This window comes from Leptonychotes weddellii, chromosome 3 (assembly GCF_054177405.1).
Source record: "Leptonychotes weddellii isolate Sample4059 chromosome 3, ASM5417740v2, whole genome shotgun sequence".
NCBI classification, from domain to species: domain Eukaryota; kingdom Metazoa; phylum Chordata; class Mammalia; order Carnivora; family Phocidae; genus Leptonychotes; species Leptonychotes weddellii.
In genome coordinates, this window is record NC_138371.1 from 8,262,624 (window position 1) to 8,289,395 (window position 26,772).

General features: G+C 43.7%; 1 protein-coding gene across 2 annotated transcripts in view; it reads left to right on the top strand.

The window, feature by feature from the left end:
• Positions 1-9,279: 9,279 nt before the first annotated feature.
• Positions 9,280-26,772, top strand: part of SLC16A14 (solute carrier family 16 member 14) — a 28,143-nt gene continuing 10,650 nt past the window's right edge. Inside the window, exons 1-3 of one of the 2 annotated variants that reach the window (XM_031035828.2) lie at positions 9,280-9,552; positions 16,241-16,512; positions 23,071-23,214. In XM_031035828.2, the coding sequence (XP_030891688.2) occupies positions 16,254-16,512; positions 23,071-23,214 (403 nt within the window). In that variant the 5' untranslated portion in view covers positions 9,280-9,552; positions 16,241-16,253. Of the gene's footprint in view, positions 9,861-16,240; positions 16,513-23,070; positions 23,215-26,772 lie in introns of both variants that reach the window. The other variant, XM_006740529.3, reaches the window with a different exon arrangement.

Below are 26,772 nucleotides of genomic sequence, written 5' to 3' on the forward strand. Positions count from 1 at the left end.
TTTAATGCCAGTGGGCTCAGAGGAGTCTCCAAAGGTCTGAGCCCCAAGCACAAACAAAGGGGGCAATTTATACACTTCTACTTCCGCATATTTGGCACTTTTGGCACATGCGCGAAGCAGGGCAGGGAGAAGAACCGGATTGGTGTGAGTGGGAAGCAGAGTGGGGAGAAGAACCTGAAAGAGCCCCGGGGCAAGGACTGGGACTCTCCCGCCGGCTCGGTTGGCCATCTTAGAACACAGATTTTCCTTATCAGGACAAGAGCAGTGAACCAGAGGATTCTCCACAAGGCCAGTAGGAACAGAGCAGGACCTCCGACCCACCCAATGGCAAGAAGTGTCACCCATGCAAGCATTCCAAGTGCTAGTTACCCAGGGCACTGGGGCCCGCCATCCAGAATCAATCACATGGGAGCCACGGAATCAATAGAAATACAAGGCACACAGGCCCCATGTCATTCAGCGTCCTCGTCCTTGCAAGGGATGGATCTTAAGCCAAACTGACTCAAGAGCACACATTGGTCCACGTAACAAAAAGCACAGATTCTGGAAAGCATGGCTGGGCCCAGATGCTCAAATGAGGGCATCATTTCTTTGTGTTTCCAACTCATGGTTCTGTTCTCTCTAATCCTAGATTGTGCACCACCCCCATGTCCGATGTGGTAGCAAAAGCTCCCCCCAGCAGTTTGAGGCTTGAGTTTCACGACCTTAGTGAGGCCAACGAGAATGCCTCTTTTCTAATAGTTAAGCCAAAGTTCTGGGATTGGGGTGATTAGCTTGGTTTGGGTCATGAGTCCATTCCTAAGTCAATTTCCATACAGAGGGCAACAAGAATGGAGAGATGTTAAGTCTGCAAAGGAAACTCCTTGGAGCTTTTCTGAATTTTCTGGGACTGCATAAAATCCAAAACCAAAGGCTGAGAAACAGGAAAAGAAAAAGCAGTGAGATTAGCCAGTTTCCTGCAACATTGTTGATGAAGGCCATGATAGCACCGTTTGATACGAAATGGAATTCGGCACTGGAAGAAATTCAGTTAGCAAATAACAGGGAGCACTCATGTCCTGCTAAGTGCCAGGCATTGTTCTAAGGACTTCACATACTTTAAAAATTCTTCTTTACTCCTAAATACTTCAGTGAGCATTTCCTAAAAACAAGGACATTCTCTCACGTAACCAAAGTACAATTTCCAAAATTAAAAATTTAACAAAGTTATAACACTGTTACCTAATCTCCAGACCTGAATCAGATTTAGCACTACGACTGGTAAAAACAACCTGGGATCCCACATTGCATTACTTGTCACGTCTCTCTCTTCTCTTTTAATCTGGAATGTTCCTGGATCTTTGTCTGTCCTTCATGACCCTCGCCTTTTTTTTTTTTTTTTAAGATTTTACTTATTTATTTGAGAGTGAGGGAAGAGAGAGAGAGCACACATGAGCGGGGCAGGGGCAGAGGGAGAAGCAGACTCCCCACTGAGCAGGGAGCCCGATGCGAGGCTCGATCCCAGGACCCAGAGATCATGACCTGGGCCGAAGTCAGACTCTTACCCGACTGAGCCACCCAGGTGCCCTGACACTCACCTTCTTGAAGAATACAGGGAAGTTATTTTTTGGAATATCCCTTAATTCAGGGTTGTCTGCTATTTCCTCTTGATGAGATTTAAATTACGTATTTTTTTGCCGAGAGTCTCATGGAAGAAATGCTGCCTTTCTCAATGCATCACATTGGGAGGCATACATCACTTGACTTTAAATCCTTTAAATCATTTATACCTCACAACAACGCAAGAACTAGATATTCTTCTTCTCTTCTTCTTCTTTCTTCCCATTTTAGAGAAGATAACACCGAGATGTCAAGAAGGTAAGTAACCTCATTAAGAGGAGAAAAAAAAGCAGTGAACATTGAGATTTGAATCCAGGTGATGAGGCTCCATGGTTTATACTCCTAACCACTAATTTATGCTGCTTCTCAAAAGGGCTGCTATCAGGCCATCTTTTCTCTGAACTAGAATGGGTTGAGATGACACCATTCTCACTACGTGAGAAAGAAGTCCCCTGCTTACATGCCAAGCATGTGCGCTGTGTGCATTATCCTACTTAATCCTCACAATAACCTTGTGATGTGGTCCTGCCTTCACATCTACTCTAGGGCTAATGCCCAGGCTACATAAACACAGAGGGGAGGAGTGGAGTCCAGCTCAGGCCTGACTGACCTCACAACCTAAATACCTAAGCACCATGTGCTCTTGGCTTCTGCCACACATTCTCTGCTGCTTTGCATCCAGGAAGAGGACAGCTCTTTGGTTTTCATAATCACTGGTTTACACTGTCCTAGGAGTTTCTTAATGCTGGCCTTTGGCCTTCACAATATATTGAAATCAATTGATCTTCTCTTGCAGAGGAACCTTCGTAGGCCCCGCTGGGGAACCTGCCTGGTGAGCAAGGTTACAGAAATCATCTGGGGCTGGAAGAGCCACGGGTGTCCCAGAGAGAGCACTGGGAGTCCAACTTGCCATCAAGACGAAGAGGAAAACTGGAAACCACAGACATAAGGCCAAGTCAACATGAGCAAGAGTTGGGCAGAAAACATAGTGGAAGAAGGCCCAAGGGCAGGATAGAACAAAGAGGCCCAAGAACACCACCACCACAGGCTGAAGAGCTGCAGCCCACTGTGACCTCTTGCTAATCGGTTTCCTAGGTGTGTCTGTCCAACTAGAAGGTACAGGGTAGAAGCATAAGAAATCTACCAAAAGTGATCATAGAAAACAGAGTCATAGAAAAGAGAACCATCTACCTCCTATGTAAAGAAAAAGAGCCTGTCTACTGATTCTCCCTTAAACTATACATTGTCCTATAATAGCTTGCATTCGTTTTCCTGGAGAGCACACTTGTCCCACAAGAAGAGAATGGCTCAAGTGGCCCCATCCAAACTCCTTGCCTCTTAGGTTCACAGCATCCACATTTCATCTCTTCAACTGGATTCATCAGAAACATTTGCTTCTGCAAATAAAGACTGAGGTCATCACTGAGCAGAGAAAATGCTGGATCTTTCTCAAACCAGTTCATGGAGTCCCAGACTTAGTCTTTTTTTTTTTCTTTCCCCCAGACTTAGTCTTATTCTTTAGTGACCTTCTCAAAGAATATAATGTGGAGTTGACTTTTGAACATAGAGCATGAATGTTTTAAAGTCAATGATCCATTTCTGGACACTCAACATATTTTAAAAATAGTATAAGTTACAAGTGTACTGTGCTTTAGAGGGTGTGATAAAATTTAAATCTAAACCTATAAAACAATGAAGTTGGTGAATAAATATATTGGCATGTGGGTATTCTTCTAGCCTCAGAAGGATTCATTAGGCATTTCCATTAGTGAACACCCTGAGAGCATTTAAAATAACATTTAATCTACAAGCAACTTCTTGGGAAAATGGATATTGAATAAAAGAAGAAACACCTATAGCTGCAAGAAAAATATTTCATGATTTGCTTACGATCATCACTGATTTCCTTCAAGTCTTTAAAAATCATGTTTAATATTAACCAACAAAATTATCATACAATGGCCACAAACTGAGCATTATTTCTTTTAAGACACATGCATGAGGAAATTTTTAATTTCCAAGTTAGTGACAGCACTGGCATTTTTAGAATTTCTACTCTTATGCGGTCACATGCTACTCCATGAGGATATTGATTATTTCTATCAGAAAGGAAAATGTAAGACACTTGGAAGACTAAGGTAAAGATGGAAACGTGTTGTTGATTTTACTGTATTTCACCCTTGATCTGTCCTTGAATTTGAATCCATAGAAAATGTAAGCTTGCAACCACCTGGGGCAGGAAAAGTTTTGTTGGTGCTTTGGGATGAAGTCTTTGGAGGTCCTACACCAGGAAGAAAATTCCAGCCTGAATGCTTGGGATTTCTCTTCATGTCGTTGCTTCTAACACCCCTTAGGAAAAGCAAATGGCCTCTCACTCACAAACCAGACCTGTGGGCAAACACTGGGGCTCTGTCACAGCTTGTGTATCAGATAGCTGTGTGTAGGCAGTGAGAGAAAGGGGGCGGTTGCAGGAACCACAAAGCAGGACACAGGCTGATGAACTCTAAAATAATTAGGCTTTTCTATTGGTATGCATTAGACAAGTATGTAAGTAGCACATCGTGACCATGATTTTATGGATATTATTGCTTAAGATGAGGCTAAGGAAGGTATTTATTTATTTATTTATTTAAAGATTTTATTTATTTATTTGACAGAGAGAGTGAGAGGGAACACAAAGAGGGGGAGTGGGAGAGGGAGAAGCAGGCCTCCCGCGGAGCAGGGAGCCCGATGCGGGGCTTGATCCCAGGACCCTGGGATCATGACCTGAGCCAAAGGCAAATGCTTAATGACTGAGCCACCCAGGTGCCCCAGGAAGGGATTTAAATGAAAGAACAGAGTTGTGTAATTAATTGTATCTTGGACTTCAGGTACATAGAAGTGGATTCACCATCACGCTTAGATCATTACCCATTCTCAGCACAGCTTATGCGTCAGTCAACCTCCTGAGAGCTTTTCTATAATCTGAAACTGGCCCCCAAAAGCATGGAGGCCAGAGAGAGACCAAACAAAGAGGCAAGCCACTCCAGGTTGGGAGGTGGCAACATTAATAAGCAAGGGAACTTACAGAGGAGGCTTGTCTTGGGCACCAGCATGATGAGTGGATCGCCATACCATCCACCGCATCTTAAAAGTTTAGACAGAGGAGAGGCCTTAACTAGGGTCGGTCACATATACCATGCAGGTGTTCTCAATACGGCATCACCATCTCCAGGATCTGTCCTTGGAACAGCCTCTGGGAATGGGAAAGACAGGGGCAGGAGTGAAGAGCCTCCAAGTGCCCAAGTCCAGCTCTCAGGGCAACTAACTGTCCTGCCTTTTCCATGACCTTCCCCAACACTGGTTTATATGTGGTCCACTCTAGTCAGTTTTGGGAGGGGGGATTTTTTTTTTATTGGTTTTGGGTTTTGTTGTGTTTTTGCCATTCAGTGGTTTCTAGTTTATACACAATCTTGCACAACCATCACCGAAATCACTTTTAGAATGTCTTCATGACCCTCAAGGATCCCTGTACCCATTAACAGATACTCTCTCCTGCCTCCCCAACATCCCCAGCCCTAGGCAACCACTAATCCACTTTCTGTCTCTACAGCTGTGCCTACTCGGGATGTCCCCTCTAAGTGCAATCATACAATATGTGACGTTTTGTGACCGACCTCTTTTACTTAACATAATGTTTTCAAGACTCATCTGTGTTGTAGCATGTACTAGTACTTCATTTCTTTCTGTGACTGAACCATATTCCATCTTACAGATTGATCCCATTCCATGCAGCCATTCACCAGGTGATCGCCATCTGCATTGTTTCCACTGTTGACTATTATGAATAATGTTGCTGTGAACATTCATGGCCAAGTTTGTGTGTGGACTCATGTTCTCCTTACTGGGGGGTATACCCGGAGGAGTGGAATTGCAGGGTCATTTGGTAGTTCCTTGTTTAATCTTTTGAGGGACCACAAACTTATCCACAGCAGCTGTGCTTTTTTGCATGCCCACCAATGGGACACGAGGTTTCTAATTTCTCCACATCCTCACCAACACTTATTGGTCAGGTTGACACAGAATTGACCATCACAGTGTCTTTGCAGTAAAAATGGAGGGGTGTGGGGGGGCTGCCTTCTACACCGAGGGACAGACAGAACAGTGTCCATGGGACAACGATGGAGTTTTTGAGTCATCTTCATGTCTGGACTGACTTCCTAGCGGTTCTGCTCAAATGAGGTAGTCGAGGTAACACATTAAGGTATTCCTGAAAAACCTTCAATATCTGAGATGCCTGGGTGGTTCAGTCAGTTAAGCAGCCGACACTTGGTTTTGGCTCAGGTCATGGTCCCATGGGTGGTGAGATTGACCCCAAGCTGGGCTCCATGCTCAGCAGGGAGTCTGCTTGAAGAGTATCTCCCTCTGCTCCTCCCCCCATTCACAGTCTCTCTCTCTCTCTCTCTCTTTCTCTCAAATAAATAAATAGATCTTAAAAAAAAAAAAACCTTTCAATATTCTGTGCTAGCAACTTCCTCAAAAGCTGATTTTATCCCAATCTGTGCCTAATCCACACCGTTAAACCCCCAAAATTAAGGCACAGATTGTCCAAATTCTTAGTTCTACCCCAACTCCAGTTATGAAATCAGTTGAATGCATGAATAAAACTAAGAGATAAAAAAATAATAAATGAATAAATAACACTAAGAGAAACAGCTTCTAGAGGCAGCTCTTGAAATGTTTCATTTTCTTAAGGGACAAGGTTATTACCTGATATAATTCAATGAAAGGTAAGACTACTATGGGAACAATGTGTAATTTGCCTGAAAATCAAGAGATAACCTTAGGTTTCTCTACTGAAGATCCATGAGAAGAGTTTAGTGCTTGTCTTTTACATTCGAATTTAGAGTGGATTTCTAGTCCTTTAACTGGATGTACCAACCCTTGGATCACAGTTAGGCCCTTTGCTCTGGGCCTGCTCTCTAGGTACCTGTGTTAGCGAGAGACCCCGAGGCAGGTAAGAGCGGTGACACTTGTGAAGGAGAATAATTTACCAGAAAGCCTTCTATGGGAAATGAAATCAGTATCTTGAAGAGGTGTCTTCACGTCCATGTTCACTGTGGTCAAGCTATGGAAACAACCTAGGTGTCTGTTGATGGATGGATGGATGGATGGTCTGTTGATGGATGAATGGATAAAGAAGATGGAATATTATTCAGCTATAACAAAAGGACATCCTGCTATTTATGACAACAGAGACCGACCTGGAAGACATCTTTTTAAGATTTTATTTTATTTATTTTAGAAAGAGAGAGTACAAGAGAAGGTAGGGTCAGAGGGAGAAGCAGACTCCCCGCTGAGCAGGGAGCCTGATGCGGGGCTTGATCCCGGGACTCTGGGATCATGACCTGAGCCGAAGGCAGTCGCTTAACCAACTGAGCCACCCAGGTGCCCCCGGAAGACATCATATTAAATGAAATAAGCCAGACAGAGAAAGACAAATATTGTATGATCCCACTCATAGGTAGATTCTTAAAAAAAAAAAAGATTGAATGTACAGAAACACAGGATAGAATGGTTGCTTGGTTGCCGGGGACTGGGGGATGGCAGAAGTGAGGAGGTGCTGGTCAAAGGGCACAAACTTTCAATTATAAGATGATTATGTTCCGAGACTGTAATGTACAGTGTGGTAATTATAGTTAACAATACTGGATTGTATACCTGAAGTTTGCTAAAAGAGTAGATCGTAAGTGTTCTCACCACAAAGGAAAAGGTAACTGTATGAGGTGATGGATGTGTGAATTAACTTGGTTGTGGCCATCATTTCACAATGTACTTGTGTATCAAGTCATCGCATTGTAATACTTTAAATAGATACAGTTTTATTTGTCAAATATACATCAATAAAGCTGGAAACAGAAAGAAAAGAAAACCTCCTTTGGGCATTCCAGATATGAATTACACATGGTCCAGAGTAGAAGCTTCTCAGAAAGCAGATGAGAGGTTTCGTGGGGATTTGGGACGGGGTGAGGCATGGATTACCAAGGGTACCATGAAAATTCTGAGTTATTTGATTGAGGTGATGGTTCCCCTGACTTACGGTAAAACTCATCAAATGTAAACATGCACATTTAAATATTTACGGTTCATACTACATCACTTATACCTCAATAAATGTACAAGGTTTCTGAGGGGAAAAACAAACGTAAAAATCTCACAGACCTCTTTTCAAACAAGATGGGCCCTCTGCACTTGAGGCACTGCCCCAATCTTGACTTGCTATCAAAAGCCTGCTTGAAGTGAGTGATAATCTGAGGACAACCGAAAGGACTACTAACCATCCATTTGCTCATGTTCCGATCAGCAAATTAAAACATTTGGAACACATAAGCCTAGTGCCTCATCAAAATGTCCTCAGTTAGCCATAATTTCTCACAATGTTCTCAATTATTTTTTAATCAGGGTCTAATATAAAAAATGGCCATGTGAAATCCATGTAAATATTCTTTCTTGCAAAAAAGAAAATGAAACAAGGAAAGAAGAAGGCAATCTGTGGTAGACAGCATAATGATCCCCCAGCGACATCCACATCCTAAGCCCTGGAACCTGTGAATATAATAGGTCACATGGCAAAAGAGGAACTAAGGTTGCAAGGGGCATTAAGATTATTAATCAGCTGACCTCAAAACAGGGAGATTGTTTTGATTATCCAATAATCCTATTACCATTGGGTAAACCAATGTAATCCCAAGGACCCTTAAAAATGGAGGAGGGAGACAGAGGGTGATGTGACCCCAAGAGGAAGGCATAGAATGATGCAATGCTGTTAGCTGTGAAGACAGGAGTAGCGGCCACAAGCCAAGGAGCGTAGGCACCCTCTCAACCTGGTGGCTCTTCCCTCGAGCTGCCAGAGGGAACACAACCCGCCAACACCCGCATTTCGGCACAGTAAGACCCATTTCAGACCTCTGACCTCCAGAACTGGAAGATACTAAATTTGTGTTTTCAGCCACTAAATGTGTGGTAACTTACTACAACAGCGATAGAAAACTACTATAGGGCGCCTGGGTGGCTCAGTCGGTTAAGCGACTGCCTTCGGCTCAGGTCATGATCCTGGAGTCCCGGGATAGAGTCCCGCATCGGGCTCTCTGCTCGGCGGGGAGTCTGCTTCTGCCTCTGACCCTCCCCCCTCTCATGTGCTCTCTCTCTCTCTCATTCTCTCTCTCAAGTAAATAAATAAAATCTTTAAAAAAAAAAAAAGAAAACTACTATAAATACCTTCGGGTGAGATAAAATAGCACTGACTTCATTTATGCCCATTCCCTTAACAATTTTTTTTTTAAAGATTTTATTTATTTTTTGACAGAGAGAGACAGCGAGAGAGGGAACACAAGCAGGGAGAGTGGGGGAGGGAGAAGCAGGCTTCCCGCCACCCAGGCGCCCCCACTTAACAAATATTGAGAACTTTCCACGGGCAAAGAATTTTATTAGGAACAGGGCACACACACATGAAATGAAATTTGTACCCGGTGCCCTTGAATGTGTAAGAGCCAACGGGCAGATACTGACTGGAAAAAGAGCAATGAGAGGTGGGACCCAGAATGGGACGAAGAATTAGGGATTTTCGGTCCTCTTTGGCCAAGAAGACTGCAGGCCCCGCCCTTCTCCTCCATCTACAAGGTGCAGTATTTGGCGGCCCAGACTTGGTGAGGGTTTGGTTCCTCGCTTCCCCGCTATCTCAGTGAAATGGAAGCTACTTCTCTCACGCGCACGTGGGGCGAGGTTTCAAACCCTTTCCTCCGGTTATAAATGTGCAGAGCATTAGCGAGCCTCAGCCAAAGCTATAAACTTCAACCGGCCACAAGAGTGTGCACGTGGGATGACTGCAATTTTTTCCTGCCAAACCAGAATTAGCCGGTATAGGAATGAACGAGCGTGAAGATTTGAAATTGCACCAATTGGAAGAAAGCCCAGGTTAGGTTCGGGCACCTCCAAACGTACCCTTTTTAAAGCCACACGGACTGAGGCCTGGAGCTCGAAGCTCTACGAAACGCTCACCTGGCCTGGCAGCGAGCGGCGGAGACGAGCCCGGGCGCCGCGCACCGAGCGCACGGAGCCCGCGGGAGAGCCGAGCCGCGGCCACCGGCATCTCCATCCAGGATGCTGGGCGACATCGCAACAGCTCTCTACGCCCAGCCGCTCAGGGGGCTCCGCGGCAAACAGCAAGTTCGGGGATCGGGGCCGGGAGCCGAGTGAGGCCGAAGCCCCGCGCACCGCGGGCGGTGAGTCTCCCGAGGCCATGCGGCCCTGGAGGCACCCTGGACCGCGGGTGGCCGCTGCTCTCCCGGGACCTCGGCGAGGCGCGGCGCAGGCCGGAGGCAGGGCCGGGAAGGCTGCCGGGCGGTGGCGGGCAGGGCTGCGCCGAGGCGCGGGGGTCGCGAGCTGCGGACGAGGCCACCGCGGGGCGGGCGGGGAACCTCGGGCCAGGGCGGAGCGTGGGGACGCGCGCCTCGCTCCCCCGGCGGCACCCTGGCCGGGCCGCGCTCCCGCCTCCGCGAGTCCAGTTTGGAACTCGAACCACGCAGTGGCGGAGCGGAGAGGGGGAGACCAGGGGCTGCGGTTAGGGGACGTTCGGGGGTGCGGAAGCCTCCCCGCGCAGGCGGTCGGGACTGCGCTCGGCCCGCTTCCCCGCGGAGCTGGCGGGTTCCGAGCCCGCCGGAGGACGCGGGTGCGCGGGATGGGGCTCTCGGGGTGCCGGGGAAGCGGGCAGAACGCGGAGCCCGGGAGCGGGGCGCGCGCACCCCGGGCGTGCAGGTGCTGGTTACCTCCCCCCCTCCCCGACTCCCGGGGGGAGGAAAGGGAGACTAACGGGGGCGAGGGACGCGGGGCGGCCATTACCCGGCCAGACGCCGCCAAGGCCATTGGCGAGGTTTTAGAAACTGAATTCTGCTTATCAATTAAGTCGTTTTCTTTCCGCGGGAAAGTTGATTCAGGCTAATTAGCAAGGATGCGTGAGGATTATTATTGAGGATTAGAAAGATTCCTTTTCGCCTTGTCTGGCGTGTGTGTGTGTGTGTGTGTGTGCGTGAGGGAGAGAGAGAGATGGGGGGGAGGGTGGATAAAGTAGGCTTTGGAATCCCTCAGGCCTGGCTCCACTACCTGCTAGTTTGACCTCCAAGCTTCACTGTCCCCATTCGACAATAGCCTCAGTTTCCTCGTCTGTGAAATGGGACATTAATGCCAACTGGACAGGATCGGTGTGGAGAAGCCACTCAACACAGTCCCTGTGGTGTATGTTTAGTTTGTATGTTTAGAAGGCATTTTTATGTTTAGTTCTCCCCAGTACAGCGTGAACCCAGGGGAAGTTTCCGATTCCCCTGCGCTGGCCTCTCTGCACTCCCTCAGCTCCCCAACCATCGCGGCTCTAACCTCTTCAGCCTGTTGGGCTCAAGTGCGCCCCCTAAGGCCCAAGATTGCCTTGCACACCAGGTCTAGAGGGCAAAAGAACCCACAGCCCAGTTGGAGGTGGACGCACCACTCCCCTGCATCTTATGAAGAACCAGTAACCATCCTACTCTGTCCACCTTTTGGGAAGGTTGTAATTTTAGTTTTAACCGGGCGCTTTCCCCTTTGCTTGTCATTTATAAAGAACTCACCGCATGCTAACATAATCATAGTAGCCAAATTAAAAGTGAATGACTTGTTTATAAAATTTACTCTGGGAACAGAGCTGTGGAATATTAATTTAGTTTTAATCTCTGATGCACTCCAGCTGGCTCTAAATTATTTTCGCCTCAAACTGGTAGCACATAAATATGTAGCTGGCCTCCATCTCATAGCTTTCATGGATTACTTCATTTCCCTCCATTTATGATGATTCTTCCACCATTTATGAACCCACATTTGGGGCAAATGGAAGGTTGACTGTTAGTCCCATAAACTTCCCATCGTCTTCCTTCACCTCCTTCTGTGCAAGGCCCTAATGTTATATGCTGAGCTTCCAACAGGCCAGCCTCGAATGGGTTCCATCTCACATATTGATCTTAGAGGAAGCCTCACACTCAGTGCCTCCATGTACCCCCAGTGTACCCCATGCATGTTAATGTTCTACACTTGTGTCAGGACCTGGAGAAGGTGAGAAAGCTTGAAGGCTATGTGGTGGAGAAAGACAGGGAGCCTGGGGACAGGATGGTCCAGAACCGTCGCTGGTTCACTTAACGTGCTCTCTCTCTCTGCTCATGGGGTGTAGACTAGGATTTTAATACTCAAATGGTTATTTTGTATCTTATAGTTATGTAAATGCTAAAAGCAAACTTGGGGGTGGAGGGGGTAGAAAATTATTTTTCTGTTGTCTTTTGTTTGTTTTAGTTAACCTGGTTGGGCAGTAAGTTAACTGTGATTAGTCAAAACGTGAATTGCTTATAGAGAGATTTAGGTATGACATGCAGATGGCTCTATTACCAGGTGTATCTTCAGGGACCTCCTGAGGACACGACAGAACTTCGTTTTAGCCACCCCCACCCTCCACCAGTCTCTGCATTGGGTACTGTACGTTATGCGCACCCTTGCGCCTCTTGGATAAAACTTGGCAATTAAATGCTATTTGATGTCATTTATTTATGAACAAATAAAATGCAAATGTTGAGAGCAGTTCAGTGACAATTGCATCTCTTAACCCATAAAATAAATACTTCAGTGAGAATATCAAGTTCTTAACATTGCTTAGGAAAATGCTTACTATTTCAATTCATGGGTTGAAAAACTATAACTTTTTTCATATTATTATTTCACACTTTTTCCTTGATGTAAGTGGGCTTTAAGAAAATGCCAAGTCGGGCGCCTGGGTGGCTCAGTTGGTTAAGCGACTGCCTTCGGCTCAGGTCATGATCCCGGAGTCCTGGGATCGAGTCCCGCATCGGGCTCCCGGCTCGGCAGGGAGCCTGCTTCTCCCTCTGACCCTATCCCCTCTCATGCTGTTTCTCTCTCTCTCTCTCTCAAATAAATAAATAAATAAAATCTTTAAAAAAAAAAAAAGAAAATGCCAAGTCGTGTTGTTTTGTCTTACTAAACAGAGCTGAGCATTATCCCACAGATTTAATATGCATGATGTTATTACATCAAGTGCCTTCCTTAATGCCCATCACCCAACTGCACTGGGTGTTATATGCAACTGATGAATCACTAAATTCAATCTCTGAAACTAATAAAAAAAAATTTTAATTTAAAAAAATAAAAATAAAATAAAATGATGTTATTATTACTCATATAGGCCAGTCACTCCCCTGATTCTTCGTTTTCTGGCTTCTTGGAATTCTGCATACAAGTAGAAGAGACAGAAGGAAGACAACCACTGAACACCCCTTCTGATCTCCCTGTAGGTTTATCCTCTGGGCCTTCTGCCAATGCAGCTCTTTTCTGGGCTTCGAGCTCTGGAAATCAAGGGCCGCCCCATCACTTTCTGTCCCCAGGCAGGCTATTCTCTTGCTGGGGGAGAGCAGGGTAGTGGCAGGCTAGACTTACCCTGGGAAGTGGCTCTTGAATCATCTTCCTTCTTTTTTACAATTCAGCCACTCATCTACCAGAGACAAAAAGCTGATCCAGATGATGTTTAAAAGATAGAGGGACTTTTATTTTGTTATTATAAAGTTAATACGTATTTATTACGATTTTTTTTATGAACAAGGTCAATTAAAAGGAGGAAAATTACTTTAAGACCATCATCCAAAGAATAATCCCCCTTACAATTTTTGTTTCACTTCAATCTTGGAGTGAATGGATACCTATTCTTAACAAAAACAATGAAGGGATTATTGCACACATCCAATTTTGTAGCACTCCCGTGTATAATTCACACCTTCTTTCCATGTCTTCAAACAACCTTGTACAATGATTGATTGATTGAACACATACTCTACTGTTGGAGATTAGAGATGTTTACAGGGGTGGAGGGTTCTCACCGTGTCAAGGTTTCACTACTATATTTAGCTGAATCTTGAAGGAGGAGCAGGAGGTTAGAAGGAGAGAAGTGTGTTCCCAAAAGAGAGAAGAAGAGAAGGTCATGCCCCAAAGCTTAAGACACTGTGCCAAGGTCAAGGAGCTGTAAGTGCTTTAGCAGGGCTGGAGCACAGGGACCAGGGGGGCAGATAATCTGTGGAGAACCTGGCAGTGGCAAAGGGGAGTTTGGGCTTGATCCTAAAGATATCTTGACAGTGTGAATAAATCACATGGCAAGATAGCATTTTATCCCTCCCAGATGACTGCAGAACAGGGAGGTGGAAAAGGACCCAGGCAGAGAAGAGCGACATGGGCAGGAAGTATAGTGGTTGAGAATTGGATGGCTGTTTAGGACATAAAACCATTTAAAAGATAAAAATAATAACGAGGACAGGTGTGAGAGAAGGGGAAAGTCAGGATGAGCCCCAGGACAGATCCATTAAACTGCTCTTCCACTGGCATCCTTGGGTCCCCGGTGCCCATTTCTTCCCAACAAATTCATAGCCAGAACCAATGGTACAGTCCAGGGATCAGCCAGCTTTTCCTATGAAGGGTCAGAGAGTAAGCATTTTAAGTTTCATGGACCACATAGCCTTTAAAAAAGGTAAAAACAATTCTTAGCTTGGGGGTGTACAGAAAGAGGCTGTGGGCCACGCACTGTGCAGTCCACCGCAATCCGCTTCTCTGCCCATCCCCCAACCTGTCCACACCAGAACACTGCTGAGAAAAACCCCACCATTGGAGGGGATCCTCATGTATTTGGGATTATTTTTTAGACCTCCTTCCTCCATTGCAATGACATGATTTTCAGTAACAACCATGTAGTGGGTTCGTAATAATCAATATTTTCTTATTTTTTCTTCTGTTTTCAAAATAATTAATTGAAAAAAGAACAGATTTCTATTTTGAAGACATTATTCCAGTTGAGTAAAACATTGCCTGTATTAACTGCACACTTCCCTTTCCAAACAAAACGTTTTCACCTCACAGTCTTGCACTGTTTCGCTATTTTACATGTTAAACAAAATAAAATCTCCAGGTAGGCATGCAGAGTGACAGAAGTGAAGAAGTCAAGTTCTGGTTCTTCGTCTCTACAGTAACTGTGCTGTTCGTCAATCTTGAACGTCCTGCTGAAGGTGGGGACATGTGACACCTTGGGGGCTGCGGACCAAATTGTGCCACAGAGACTTCCGATAATTCTCAACTCCTGGGAACTTACTCCCAAAGCACATGTGTGTAGCTGGGGCCTCATGGGTGTCGGGGTCAACTGCAGAACCGGGAGTTCTCTGAAATAACTCCCAAGGATAATACAGTGTTTATGAGAGGATAAGTAATAGCACCACGCTGGTTTGAAGCTTACAGATAGAAAATTAAAACATCATCGCAACTTAGAGCAGCAAAAGATTTTTTCGGAAGAAGAGTATTTTATCAGTGACGTTGCCCAGATTTGCTGGCACATAGTGATCGTAATAAAAAGCTGACCAGCTTGTAGTCGTTTGTTGTTTTAACGTTCTCCTCTGATGATGATGCTCAGACTCCCAGCGCTCTGTCCTTGGTGCTGCTGCACGCCCATGGCTCTGTGGTGCTGTCTTGCAGGGCTCAGCTCCACCTTCAGAACGGCCTGGCAGTCATTTCCACTCATTGTGGGCAACAGTCTCTTGCATTTTCCCAAATGTTGAGGGCCCTTCATAACCACCATCCTCTTCATTCTCAGCCAGTGACCTCACTTCCTGCTTCATCCAAGAATTAGACCATTGGGTGTAACTTCTCATCCCACTCCTTGGCATCATCATCTCCATTCACCTTCTGCTCTGCTCCTCCTGATCAAGACCAATCCTCCTGTCCCACCACCTCCAGGATTACTGTCTCTGTCTCTGTCTGTCCTTCTTTTACTCCTTATCCTCAGTTCTTATACATGTACTTAATTCTCATCCTAAGAAATAAAAATGAAACCAGAGTCCTGCCCTGACCTGGTATCACCACCCCCCTCCAGCTCCATCCAGCCCCCAAGCCTCTTTTTTGTGTCTTGTGCATCAGACCTGAGTATCACCATTATTAGAAAGCTCTAGCTCCCATTGTAAAAATAAATAAATAAATTGGCCTTCTAGTTTACCAGTCTCTCCTGAGTTGGGTTCATATGAATTGGTCTTCTGAGGCAAATCCACTCTGCTGTACTGAACAAACTCAATGCTTGGACCCACAAAATGAGGACCAGATGCTCTGTCAAGAGCTCTACCAAGGCAAAGCTACCCTGAAAGACTGTTTAGAGCCAACTGTCTTCTTTGTTGTCACCTGTCAGTATCCATCTCAATAATGGACACAAGGCATGGGCTTTGGAGTCAGGAATAGCTGGGTTTGATTCCTTAGGTTCCTGGGTAGCCATACTTCCCAGCCATGAGAACTTGGGAAAGGCACTTCTTTCTTTGAGTCTATTTCCATTTCTTTAAAATGTGAATAATAATGCTCATAGATAGGATGACTGTAGAGATGAAACAGGTTTCACAAAAGCGCTTGGCAGTAAAAGAGTCAGGAGTGTTCCCAAATCTGCATGATGACAAGATGATTCTGAAGGCCAGTTTGGTTATGATGGGGAGGTAGAACTGTCCAAAGAAGAGAAAGCTACTTTTGGTTTGACATTCAAGGAAATTATTTGTCATGTGTATTTCAGAAAATCGTGGAAAATGTATACAAGTCATGAAGATATCGGGTATGATTTTGAAGATGACCCCAAAGATAAGAAGACACTTAAGCCCCACCCAAACATTGACAGTGGATGGGCTTGGATGGTGGTTCTTTCCTCCTTCTTTGTGCACATCCTCATCATGGGCTCCCAGATGGCCCTGGGAGTCCTCAACGTGGAATGGCTTGAGGAATTCCATCAGAGCCGCGGCCTGACTGCATGGGTCAGCTCCCTCAGCATGGGCATCACCTTGATTGTGGGTATGTTTGCATGTGACCTGTTGTAAAACTGAATTATTGTAAGTTGACAATTCCCCTGCTCTAAGTAAGGTTTTATATTGTTGAAACATTAGATCCTAGATATTAATGATGGTACTATTTTTTTTATCGTGGTACAATATATGTAAGATCAAATTGACCATTTTAACCATTTTTAGGTATACAGTTCATTGCCACTGAGTGCATTCATCTCCACCATCCAGAGCCTTTCCATCATCCCAAACTGAAACTCTGCACCCATGAAATAACTCTCCGTTCCCACCTCCCCTTCACCCTGACCACTACCCCTCTGTCCTCAGTCTCTATGAAAGTACCTCACATAAGTGCAATCATACAATACGTGTCCTTTTGTGTGATATTACTATTTGAATATTATAAAAAATTTGGAGTGTCTTAAAAATTGATCATTTAAAAAAACTCTCTTTTGCCCCGAACTCTGTTTCTTTGACTGCTCTAATTCATTATATATCATTATCATTACAGACCTGTTTATTTAATATTTGTGAATATTTGTAAAAGATAAAAATATTAGAGAAAACACCACAGAAAGGCAAGTAACAATCTTTTTTCAGAGTTCCTGTGATTTAATTTGAAATATTGATCATATGCTGTTGAAAAATCTATTAAACTGCTTTTAGAAAAGTTACTGATATAGCTAACAAGAAGGAATAGTAACATATTTTCTAGTTAAACCTAACCACACACCAATCTGTGAAAGTGGTTCTCATGCAGTTGGAAATGCCAAGCTAGAAAGTTGTCATAAATATAATATGGCCTATGTGTTTCCTTTTGGGAACTAAACAATTTTTACTGTCAACTAATATTTAATAAGCATCTATTATACACCAGGTGTTTTCCCTTACATTATCTCTTGAAAGTAAAAGCCATACTTTTACATCGAATTTTTTTTACATTTATTTTTATTTATTATTTTAGAGAGAGCACGCGCACAAGCAGGGGGTGGGGGAGGGGCAGAGAGAATCTCAAGCAGGCTCCACTCCCAGCACAGAGCCCCACTCCAGGCTGGATCTCAGAACCCTGAAATCATGACCTGAGCCAAAACCAAGAGTCCAACGCTTAACCGGCTGAGCCAAACAGGCACCCCTACATCAAATTTTTTTTTATTTCAAGTATTCAGGAAATTACACTGGAAACATAAATTGCCTCAAATCTTCTTCCGGTTCTGTGAGAGTTTGTGTATGACAGACATCTGTACAAAAGTTTGATGGGAGTCTCCCTTTTCAGTGATTTCCACATTGGTAATTAACTTCTTGAATCCAATTCCAAGATTTGTTGATCTTGGCTGGCACTCAGTCAATGTTATTTTGGATAATACAAACAACATTAATAACGGTGGTAGTGCTAATGATCGAAAACAAGGACAAAGTATTATTTCTCAAGATGTGTGTGGAGTATGTGTGTTTATCGAAGGGAATTAATAGTAATCTAGTTTTAAAATTACATAAGGACACCATTACATGTGTGAGGGAATTGCTGGTAAATCATCTTGCCTGCAACATTAAACAACTGACTCCTTCAACCCTACATTGGCTTTGTTAAAACTAGGATATTGTAGTTAAAATACAGGAAGTTTTACTTCAGTGTAGGCAATGTGTTAGTTTTATGTTGGATGTGATTCAACCTTCTCAATAAGTCAGTGAAGGAAAACTGTGCTTCTAGAATACCTAACATCCAGGTTTTTTACCTTTTTTTAAAGATTTTATTCATTTATTTGAGACAGAGTGAGCAAGAGAGAGCAGAGCACAAGTCAGGGGAGGGGCGGAGGGAGAGGGAGAAGCCGACTCCAGGACTCTGGGATCGCCACCCAAGCCGGAAGCCAGACGCTTAACCAACTGAGCCACCCAGGCATCCGATTTTTACCTTTTTAAAAATAAATCTTTAAGGGGAGCCTGGCTGGTTCAGTCCATGGACCATGCGACTCTTGATCTTGGGGTTATGAGTTCGAGCCCCACATTGGGTATAGAGATTACTTACAAATAAAATCTTAAAAAAAAAAAATCTTTAAGGGGTAGAACAAAATACTTACAGATTCAATCTAGGAAGTATGTGTCTACCACAAAAAAGACTCAGCGAAAGGCCAGGATAGGAAAAGTCCCATTATTTTCTGAATCATCCAGTGAGGTTGTCTTAGATGTTATTTTGTGTTTCACAAGCTCTACAAAAATAAGCAGTGGGAAGCAGTCCTGAAATTATTGGCAATGATTTTGAATATGACCCCCAAAATAAGAACACCTAACTCATAGCGATGGTGAAATGTGATTGTCCTCTTTAATTTAGTTGGGAGGTAACTATATATCCAGAATTCTGTTTGAGAGTCCATGAATCCCAGACAGTGTCATTTCAGCTTGTAGACTAACCTTTCAACAGGAAAGGCACCTGCTGGATAAATATCTTGTGTCTTGGGAATCATAACACAGCAAGGCTCATAGTTATATAAATAAAAGGTCTTTTATCTTATCGTGACCCTAAATTGCTGTTAGTTATCTTAAGCTGCCTGATACAGGGCGGCTGCAGGTCTGTTGGGTGTTTTCCAAGCCAGAAGCCCGCAAGAACAGCTCTCCTTTATTTGCCACTTACCATATGCCATGTGCACGTTATGTACACAATCTCATTTAGATCCCGCAACAACACTAGCACCAGGAAGAACTCTGTCTGAGGAAGAAGATGCAATGTTCACAGAGTTTAAGTAACTTACTGGAGGTTGAACAGCCGATAAGCATGAGAGAGGCTTCAAAGCTGGTCCACTGGACTCAAAATTGTGTCTACTATTACCATACTGCCTGCCACTACCTCAGATGAGAACTGAAAATATGTGTGAAGTGAATAAATAGAAATTGTTCTCATTTTCCAATCATTGTGAACCTATTTAGGTTTTCTCTTTTAAATTAAAAAAAAAAAAAATCCGTGAATTACGTTATAGAGTTGAAAGCCATCCCTCTCTTGGGCAGTGGCTTGCATGTAGGAAACTCGATAATTTCATTCTTGTTTCATTCTTTGCTAGCCCGGACTTTGCCAGTTACCTGCCAAAGGTCCCAATTTTTAACAAAACGTAATTGCCTCAGTCGTATTTACAGCAGCCTTGGTGACAGCCCTCGGAAGAATTCTTCGTGGAAGCCACCTTAGGGGAATCTACGGGCTGTCTTGCTCAAAAGGTCGCTGTCTTGCTAAGTAGAGTTAGAACAGTGGTTGCCAATCCTGGCTACACATCAGATCCACCTGGGAAGCTTTTAAAAACCCTGTCGCTCATGCTGCACCTAGACCATCAAATCAAAATCTCTTGGGATGGGATCCGAACATCAGGATTTTTTTTTTAAGCTCCTAAGTGACTCCAATGCTCAGCCAAGGCAGTGAGTCATTGGTTTAGAGGCTCTGAACTCCTTATTGCAGTGAAGGGTTAGCCCAGGAAGCCAGGAGTTCGATGAACCTTCTTTCATCCTTGACTGTGTGCCAAGGTCGCCTCAGATAGTTTCTCTCCTCACCTGAACTTTTGTGAACCGATGAGATGCAGGAACCATCAAGAAATTATTATTCCTTTATTATGTGGGAAATGGGCCAGAATCAGATCCCTTCTGCAGAGGAGAAAGTGTGCGTCTCATCCCAGAACACTGAATTCCTCCACAAAAGTGGGAATCATATAGCCAGACAACTGTCCCTCCTCCACCTCCTTCGCCCCTTGTCCTTAGACCATGTAGGGAGTTCGTTTCATTCTGGCAAAACGCGAATTTGGTCTCGGAGATGCCAGCTGAGCATCAGCAGCTTGGGTCCGACTTCCTTATTCTGACCTATCCGTGTTTTGTGGCCATGGAGGGGTCACAGCATTTCCCGGGCTGGCTTTGCCCATCTGCGAGTCGTACAGGACGGCAGCTCTGCCACGTGAGAGATGATGAACTGAAAAGCCAGACACTGTTATCAACTTACTTCTTATCAGTAAAACAATTCATCCTTTCTCTTTGATATACAACGTCTCTCCAGACGAATATCTGCTCCTACGTGGGAAATCCACCTCCCTCCTTTCTCCCCAAATGTTTTCTGAATGCGGTGTTTCCGAAATATACAGTATCACAGAAACACTTGCTTCTGGGCCCTTTTTGTTACATGGAAAACATGATCATGCTCCTGAACTGCGATCTGGTGACCTGTCATAGCTTAAAGGGCCAATTAACAGCGGACCGATGAGTTGTGCCTTTTTCTCTTTGTTTATCCACTCATCTGAGATTCGAGTAGTGAAGTGACTATGGGTTTAGGAAAATAAAAATCTTTGTGGGGCGTCCAGGTGGCTCAGTTGGTTAAGCATCTGACTCTTGATTTGGGCTCAGGTCATGATCTCAGGGTCCTGGGATCGAGCCAGGCCTCAGGCTCCAGGCTCAGCGGGGAGTCTGCTTGAGAGTCTCTCTCTCTCTCTCTCTGCCCCTCCCCCCACTCACACACATGCTCTCTTTCTCAAATAAATAAATAAATCTTTTTTAAAAAAATATTTGTGGGACACCTAGGTGACTCATTCGGTTAAGTGTCTGCCTTCAGCTCACGTCATGATCCCAGGGTCCTGGGATCGAGCCCCGCATCAGGCTCCCTGCTGGGCGGGGAGTCTGCTTCTCCCTCTGCCCCTCCCTCCTGCTTATGCTCTCTCTCTCTTTCTCTCTGACAAATAAATACATAAAATCTTTAAAATAAATAAATAAAAGAAAAATAAATAAATATTTGTGAAGAAATCAAAGACACATCTTCAACTTATGGTTTCAGAATTTCAGTTGCCCCCAATAATTCCCTCAGATGTTTATATCAATGTGTTTGGTTTATGTATTATTTATATCATGTGCTTATTTTATAATATATAACAGTATATTTATGTAAAATATAATTACTATATTGTCTATTCTAAGAGGTTTATCTGCTGAGTTATTTTCTGTAATGCACCATGGTTAATTAAATTAATAAATCATTAGCTTCACAACTTTTAGGATTAGGCCCGCTCAAATTCATTAGACAAGGAAAAAAACTCATTAGCAAACTGTACATCCAAATATGTACATGAATATAGTTAGAACTTTAAAGGAAATTTTAATTTCAGTTTGAACTAAAAGGGGAAGCTCCTTAGAGTTTAACAGATTTTTAACATGAAATAGTCTCACCAGAATATAGGGTTTCATAACTATGAAAAGTAACAATGATCAAAAATAAGATGATTTTTAAAATGTGCCATCTTACTGAATATTGATGACAGCCTCCTACTGTATTGCTAAAATACAGATTGCTTTTTGCACAGGGAATCATGGATCACAAGGCAAGCATTAAGCTTCTGTGACATCAGAAGTTACCACAGGGGTGCCTGGGTGGCTTAGTTGGTTCAGTATCCCGCTCTTGATCTCAGCTCAGGTCTTAATCTCAGGGTGGTCCCCGCATTGGGCTCCATGCTGGACATGGAACCTCCTAATAAAAATAAAGAATGAATGATTGAATGCATGCATGAATAAATGAATAAATAAATAAATAAGTAAATATCAGGAAGAAAACAAAGAGGTTTGACAAAAACCAGAGCGTCATAGGAAAGTAAGTAGCCAGGATGTATGTCATATGATACTATATTGCTGTGAGCATGGCACCCACTGCGGACTGAAGCGTATTCCTGAATCTCCACAGTGTCAATAAAATGCATAGCCTGGTGGGGCCAGCTTGGGACTGAGAGTCGGCAGGGGCTGAAGTACATATAAAGCTATGAGAAGTTCTTTTCAACACGGTTTGCATCCAGATGTCCTCATGAAAATAAGCTATCAGTTCTTTGGAAGCATGGCAGTCCTGAGAACCCCCTTCTTTACTCCCCTTAGGTCTGGAGTCAAAAACTCAAATAACAAGTAATGTAAATGAGCCGCAGCACAGCTCCAGCCCATCTTGGCTGTGTGGGAACCTGCTGGATTCTGTGTTGCCATTGGATTTCTTGTGAATGTTCTTAATTTTTAAATGCTGGCAACTGATTCAAAACAACTTTTAAAGATTTTATTTATTTATTTCAGAAAGAGCGAGAGAGAGCAGGAGCGGTGGGGAGCGGCAGGCAGAGGGAGAGGGGGAAGCAGGCTCCCTGCTGAGCGGGGCTCCATCCCAAGACCCCGGGATCATGACCTGAGCTAAAGGCAGACACCCAACCAACTGAGCCACCCTGGCACCCCAAAACATCTTTTAAACTATGTTCTGGATAAACAAAATGCATCCACAGGCTGAATAAGCCCATAGACCGCTAGTTTAGGACCTACCTGTGTTGTAGACAGGAGAACGAACTAACTCATTTGTCTATTTATTTCAGGTCTGCCTTTCTTGAAAACCTAGAACTTTGTGCTCTCCAGTGAAATTACTGAAACCCATCTTTGCATGCTAAAAGCTTTTTGCATATAAAGCAATGGGGGTTTGGGTTCATTTTATTTAATAGCCCTAGTAATGTTTTATTCTTTGTCTTCATGTGAGGATTTGCGAAGAAAGCATGAAAAGAAAACACCATCAGTCAATTCCCTTTTCAATGTTCCGAGACAGGACCTTTCATCGGCTTGTTTATTAACACCTGTGGGTGTCGCCGGACCGCAATAATCGGAGGGCTGGTGAACTCGCTCGGCTGGGTACTGAGCGCCTACGCTGCAAACGTGCATTATCTCTTTATTACCTTTGGAGTGACAGCTGGTAAGCATATTGATTTTTTTTAATCTTAATTTTAAATATATTTGTTGGGCATTTTGACCACGAATAATTGTGGAGAAAAGAAACCCATTAAAATATTTTGTCCTTTTTTTAAAAGATTTTCTTTATTTGAGAGAGCGTGCGAGAGAGCACAAGCCGCGGGGGGGGCTAGGGAGGGAGGTGCAGAGGGAGAGGGAGAAGCAGACTCCCTGCTGAACATGGAGCCTGGTGCTGCGGGCCCTGATCCCAGGAACCTGGGATCACGACCTGAGCTAAAGGCAGACGCTTAACCCACGGAGCCACCTGGGCGTCCCATAGTTTGTCCTTCTTTTCCTCCACCCCACCCCACCATATACTCCAGGAAATACTTTTTAATATAAGATATTATATACGCCTTAAGCGTGGAAAAACAACCTAACAAGTGTACTTGGCCTTCCTATTAGAATTTAATTAAATTTTTCATGATTTGTTCCAAGTGCTAGTCTTCTCTCTTATGAAGAATAGGAAAAGGAAAGTAATAATACAGACGTAGGTGAATAGACTAAATATTAAGAAAACTAAGAACATTCTCTCATTTAATAACTGCAGAATGGAGCATGAATCATAGAATAATAATTTTCTCCTTCAGCCCTATTCAAATGAATGAAATAGCAGCAAAATCCAATATATCTAGACTCTTAAGAAGCAAATCTAGAGCAGAGCATGTCACTCCCCCAGCGAGTAGGTAAAAATTGGCTACCAGGCAGCATGGTTTACATATCCAGTCTGCAAAATACATTCCCAGCTATAATTTCCTTTATCAACAGGAAGCAGAATTCACACAGATAAGAAGTAGTTTCTCACTTGTACAATTGTATTGCAGTAAATCAGATCCAGCCTGACTTTCTGAGTACAGAGCTACCATCCTAATAAATGACACATTGACAGAAGTGTTGATATAAGAAGTAAAAGTTAGAATTTGGAAATCTTGCCCTTTTTTTTTTTCACTTATTATCTGTGTGACTTTGGGCAAACTACTTAACCTACTTATGCCTCAGTTTCCCTATCTGCAAAATGGGGTCATGAAGAATGCTTGGTTTAGAGAGTTGTTGAAATGATTAGGAGATCATCTGTATAAAGCACTTAGCACAATGCTTGTCACACAATAGAGTCCTTAGTGTTAGCTAATATGTAATTGTTATATTAATGTAACATTCTTATTATGAGCTTAAGCGCATGCTTTATGACAGCAGGAGACTGTGAACACAAACACCTACTCTCCAAAAAGTTGGCAAGTTGGTTCTCTGTAATTTACATCGATCCACATCTACACATAAAGCACTTCTATGTCCTTTGAAGCATAGTTTGAAAACCATTGATCTGAAGGACTTGGTAACAGTTCTTAAAGAATAACTTAAGATGGGCGCCTGGGTGGCTCAGTTGGTTAAGCAACTGCCTTTGGCTCAGGTCATGATCCTGGAGTCCCGGGATCGAGTCCTGCATCGGGCTCCCTGCTCGTCGGGGAGTCTGCTTCTCCCTCTGACCCTCCTCCCTCTCATGTGCTCTCTCTCTCTCATTCTCTCTGTCTCAAATAAATAAATAAAATCTTTAAAAAAAAAAAAAAAAAGAATAACTTAAGATATTTCCCCTGAGTGTTTTAGAAACTTTCCCCCAAACACTCCAATGAAGACAGCCAGCACTGGGGTTTTTATATTATAGGTGAGGAAATAAACACTCCTGCTAAGCCTAAGGAGCCACACTGGGGTCCCCAGGCAGACACGTGGCACCCCTGTGAACTGGATGCGGTGGTGGTTCATTATACAGACTGACTTGATCCTACAAACTGGGACTTAAGATTAATTCTCGTCATTTAGAGATCTCTATGATTAGATTCTTTGTTTACATGAACTTTATTCCTTGCAGTTAATTGCTTATTGACCTGCCATTAATATTGTTCCCATATTTTTTTTAAAAGATTTTATTATTTATTTGTCAGAGAGAGAGAGAGCACAAGCAGGGGGGAGCAGCAGGCAGAGGGAGAAGCAGGCTTCCTGCTGAGCAGGGAGCCCGATGCGGGCCTCCATCCCAGGACCCTGGGATCATAACCTGAGCTGAAGGCAGACGCTTAACTGACTGCGCCACCCAGGCGTCCCATTTTATTATTTCCATATTCATTCACTTATTTAACAAATATTTCTGGACCCAAGAAAGTAGGAGGAAGATCAGGGGGCTGCTGAAGGGGAAGTGTGTCTTGAGACACTTTATTGCTCCCACTTTTTATACAGGAAAAGCCCAAAGAAAGTCTTGGAAAATAAATGTATCACATCCCCCACAAACATGTATCTAACTATATGTAACTGGAAAATCCAGCTAAGTCAGTTAGCTTATACAGGCAAAATCCTGGGCTGTCATCAGGGAGGCCTGTGGAAGCTGACTGGCAATCTAGCCCCTATTTAACAGAAAAGAAAGATGGGAAAATCTAAAAAAGCAAGCACTTGAGAGATACATTTCACTGTACAATGTATATTTGGAAAAAAACTTTATTGATATCCTTCTTCCTTCCAAAAAGCATTTGAGACAGATTTATTTGTATCTGTCTCTCTTTTTTTAAAAAACACCTAGACAATTAAAACTGTGTAGGAGTATCCTCCTATTAAGCAGAAAAATAATGTCTGTTTGAGCAAACTTACTTAGCCAGGGGAGTCTGGACCAAATTTCTTCAGCCTTACCAGAGCTGCATTTTCTTAAGCCTGTCTCCTGAAGACACCTTTTCCCCTACCCACACTGACCCAGGATCACAGGATTTTCTCTCCCCATCTGGGCCTCTTTCCTCCACCTGGTTGGGAGGGCTGTAAACCCTCCTCTAAACCGGCATGTGGTGAAGAATTATTCCAGGATCCTGCCCAGGGCTGGACATTAGCAGGGCCTTGACTGACCACTGGGTTCGAACCACATATCCCAAGGCCTGACCTACAAGCTCATGGAATAATTGTGCCCATAATAGACAGCAAAGCCATGTGAGGAAGGAGGGGATGCTGTTAAGGGCATGGATGGTGTAACAGAGAAATGGATACTTGTATCATTGGGCATGGATTTCTTTTTTCCTCACACATGGGATTGTTTATTATTCACACTAAGTTAGAATTAGTGCTGCTCTTAGGCTTAGGTACCTCGGTTCTGTTCCTAGTAATCATTTTATTCCACTGTTGTTTAGAAATCTATAACCACATTAAATTTAGGATGTTGGCTATTGTCAGTAACAAATCAAGTTTTTTAAAAAATTAAACTTCTGCTCTCAGCAAAATCCAGACAATGACAAATTTCACAGGACAAATGACCCAGTTTCCTCAACAAATAAATTTCAAGAAAAAAAGAGAGAGAAGGGGTGCCTGGGTGGCTCAGTTGGTTAAGCGACTGCCTTCGGCTCAGGTCATGATCCTGGAGTCCCGGGATCGAGTCCCGCATCGGGCTCCCTGCTCGGCAGGGAGCCTGCTTCTCCCTCTGACCCTCCCCCCTCTCATGTGCTCTCTCTCTCTCATTCTCTCTGTCTCAAATAAATAAATAAAATCTTTAAAAAAAAAA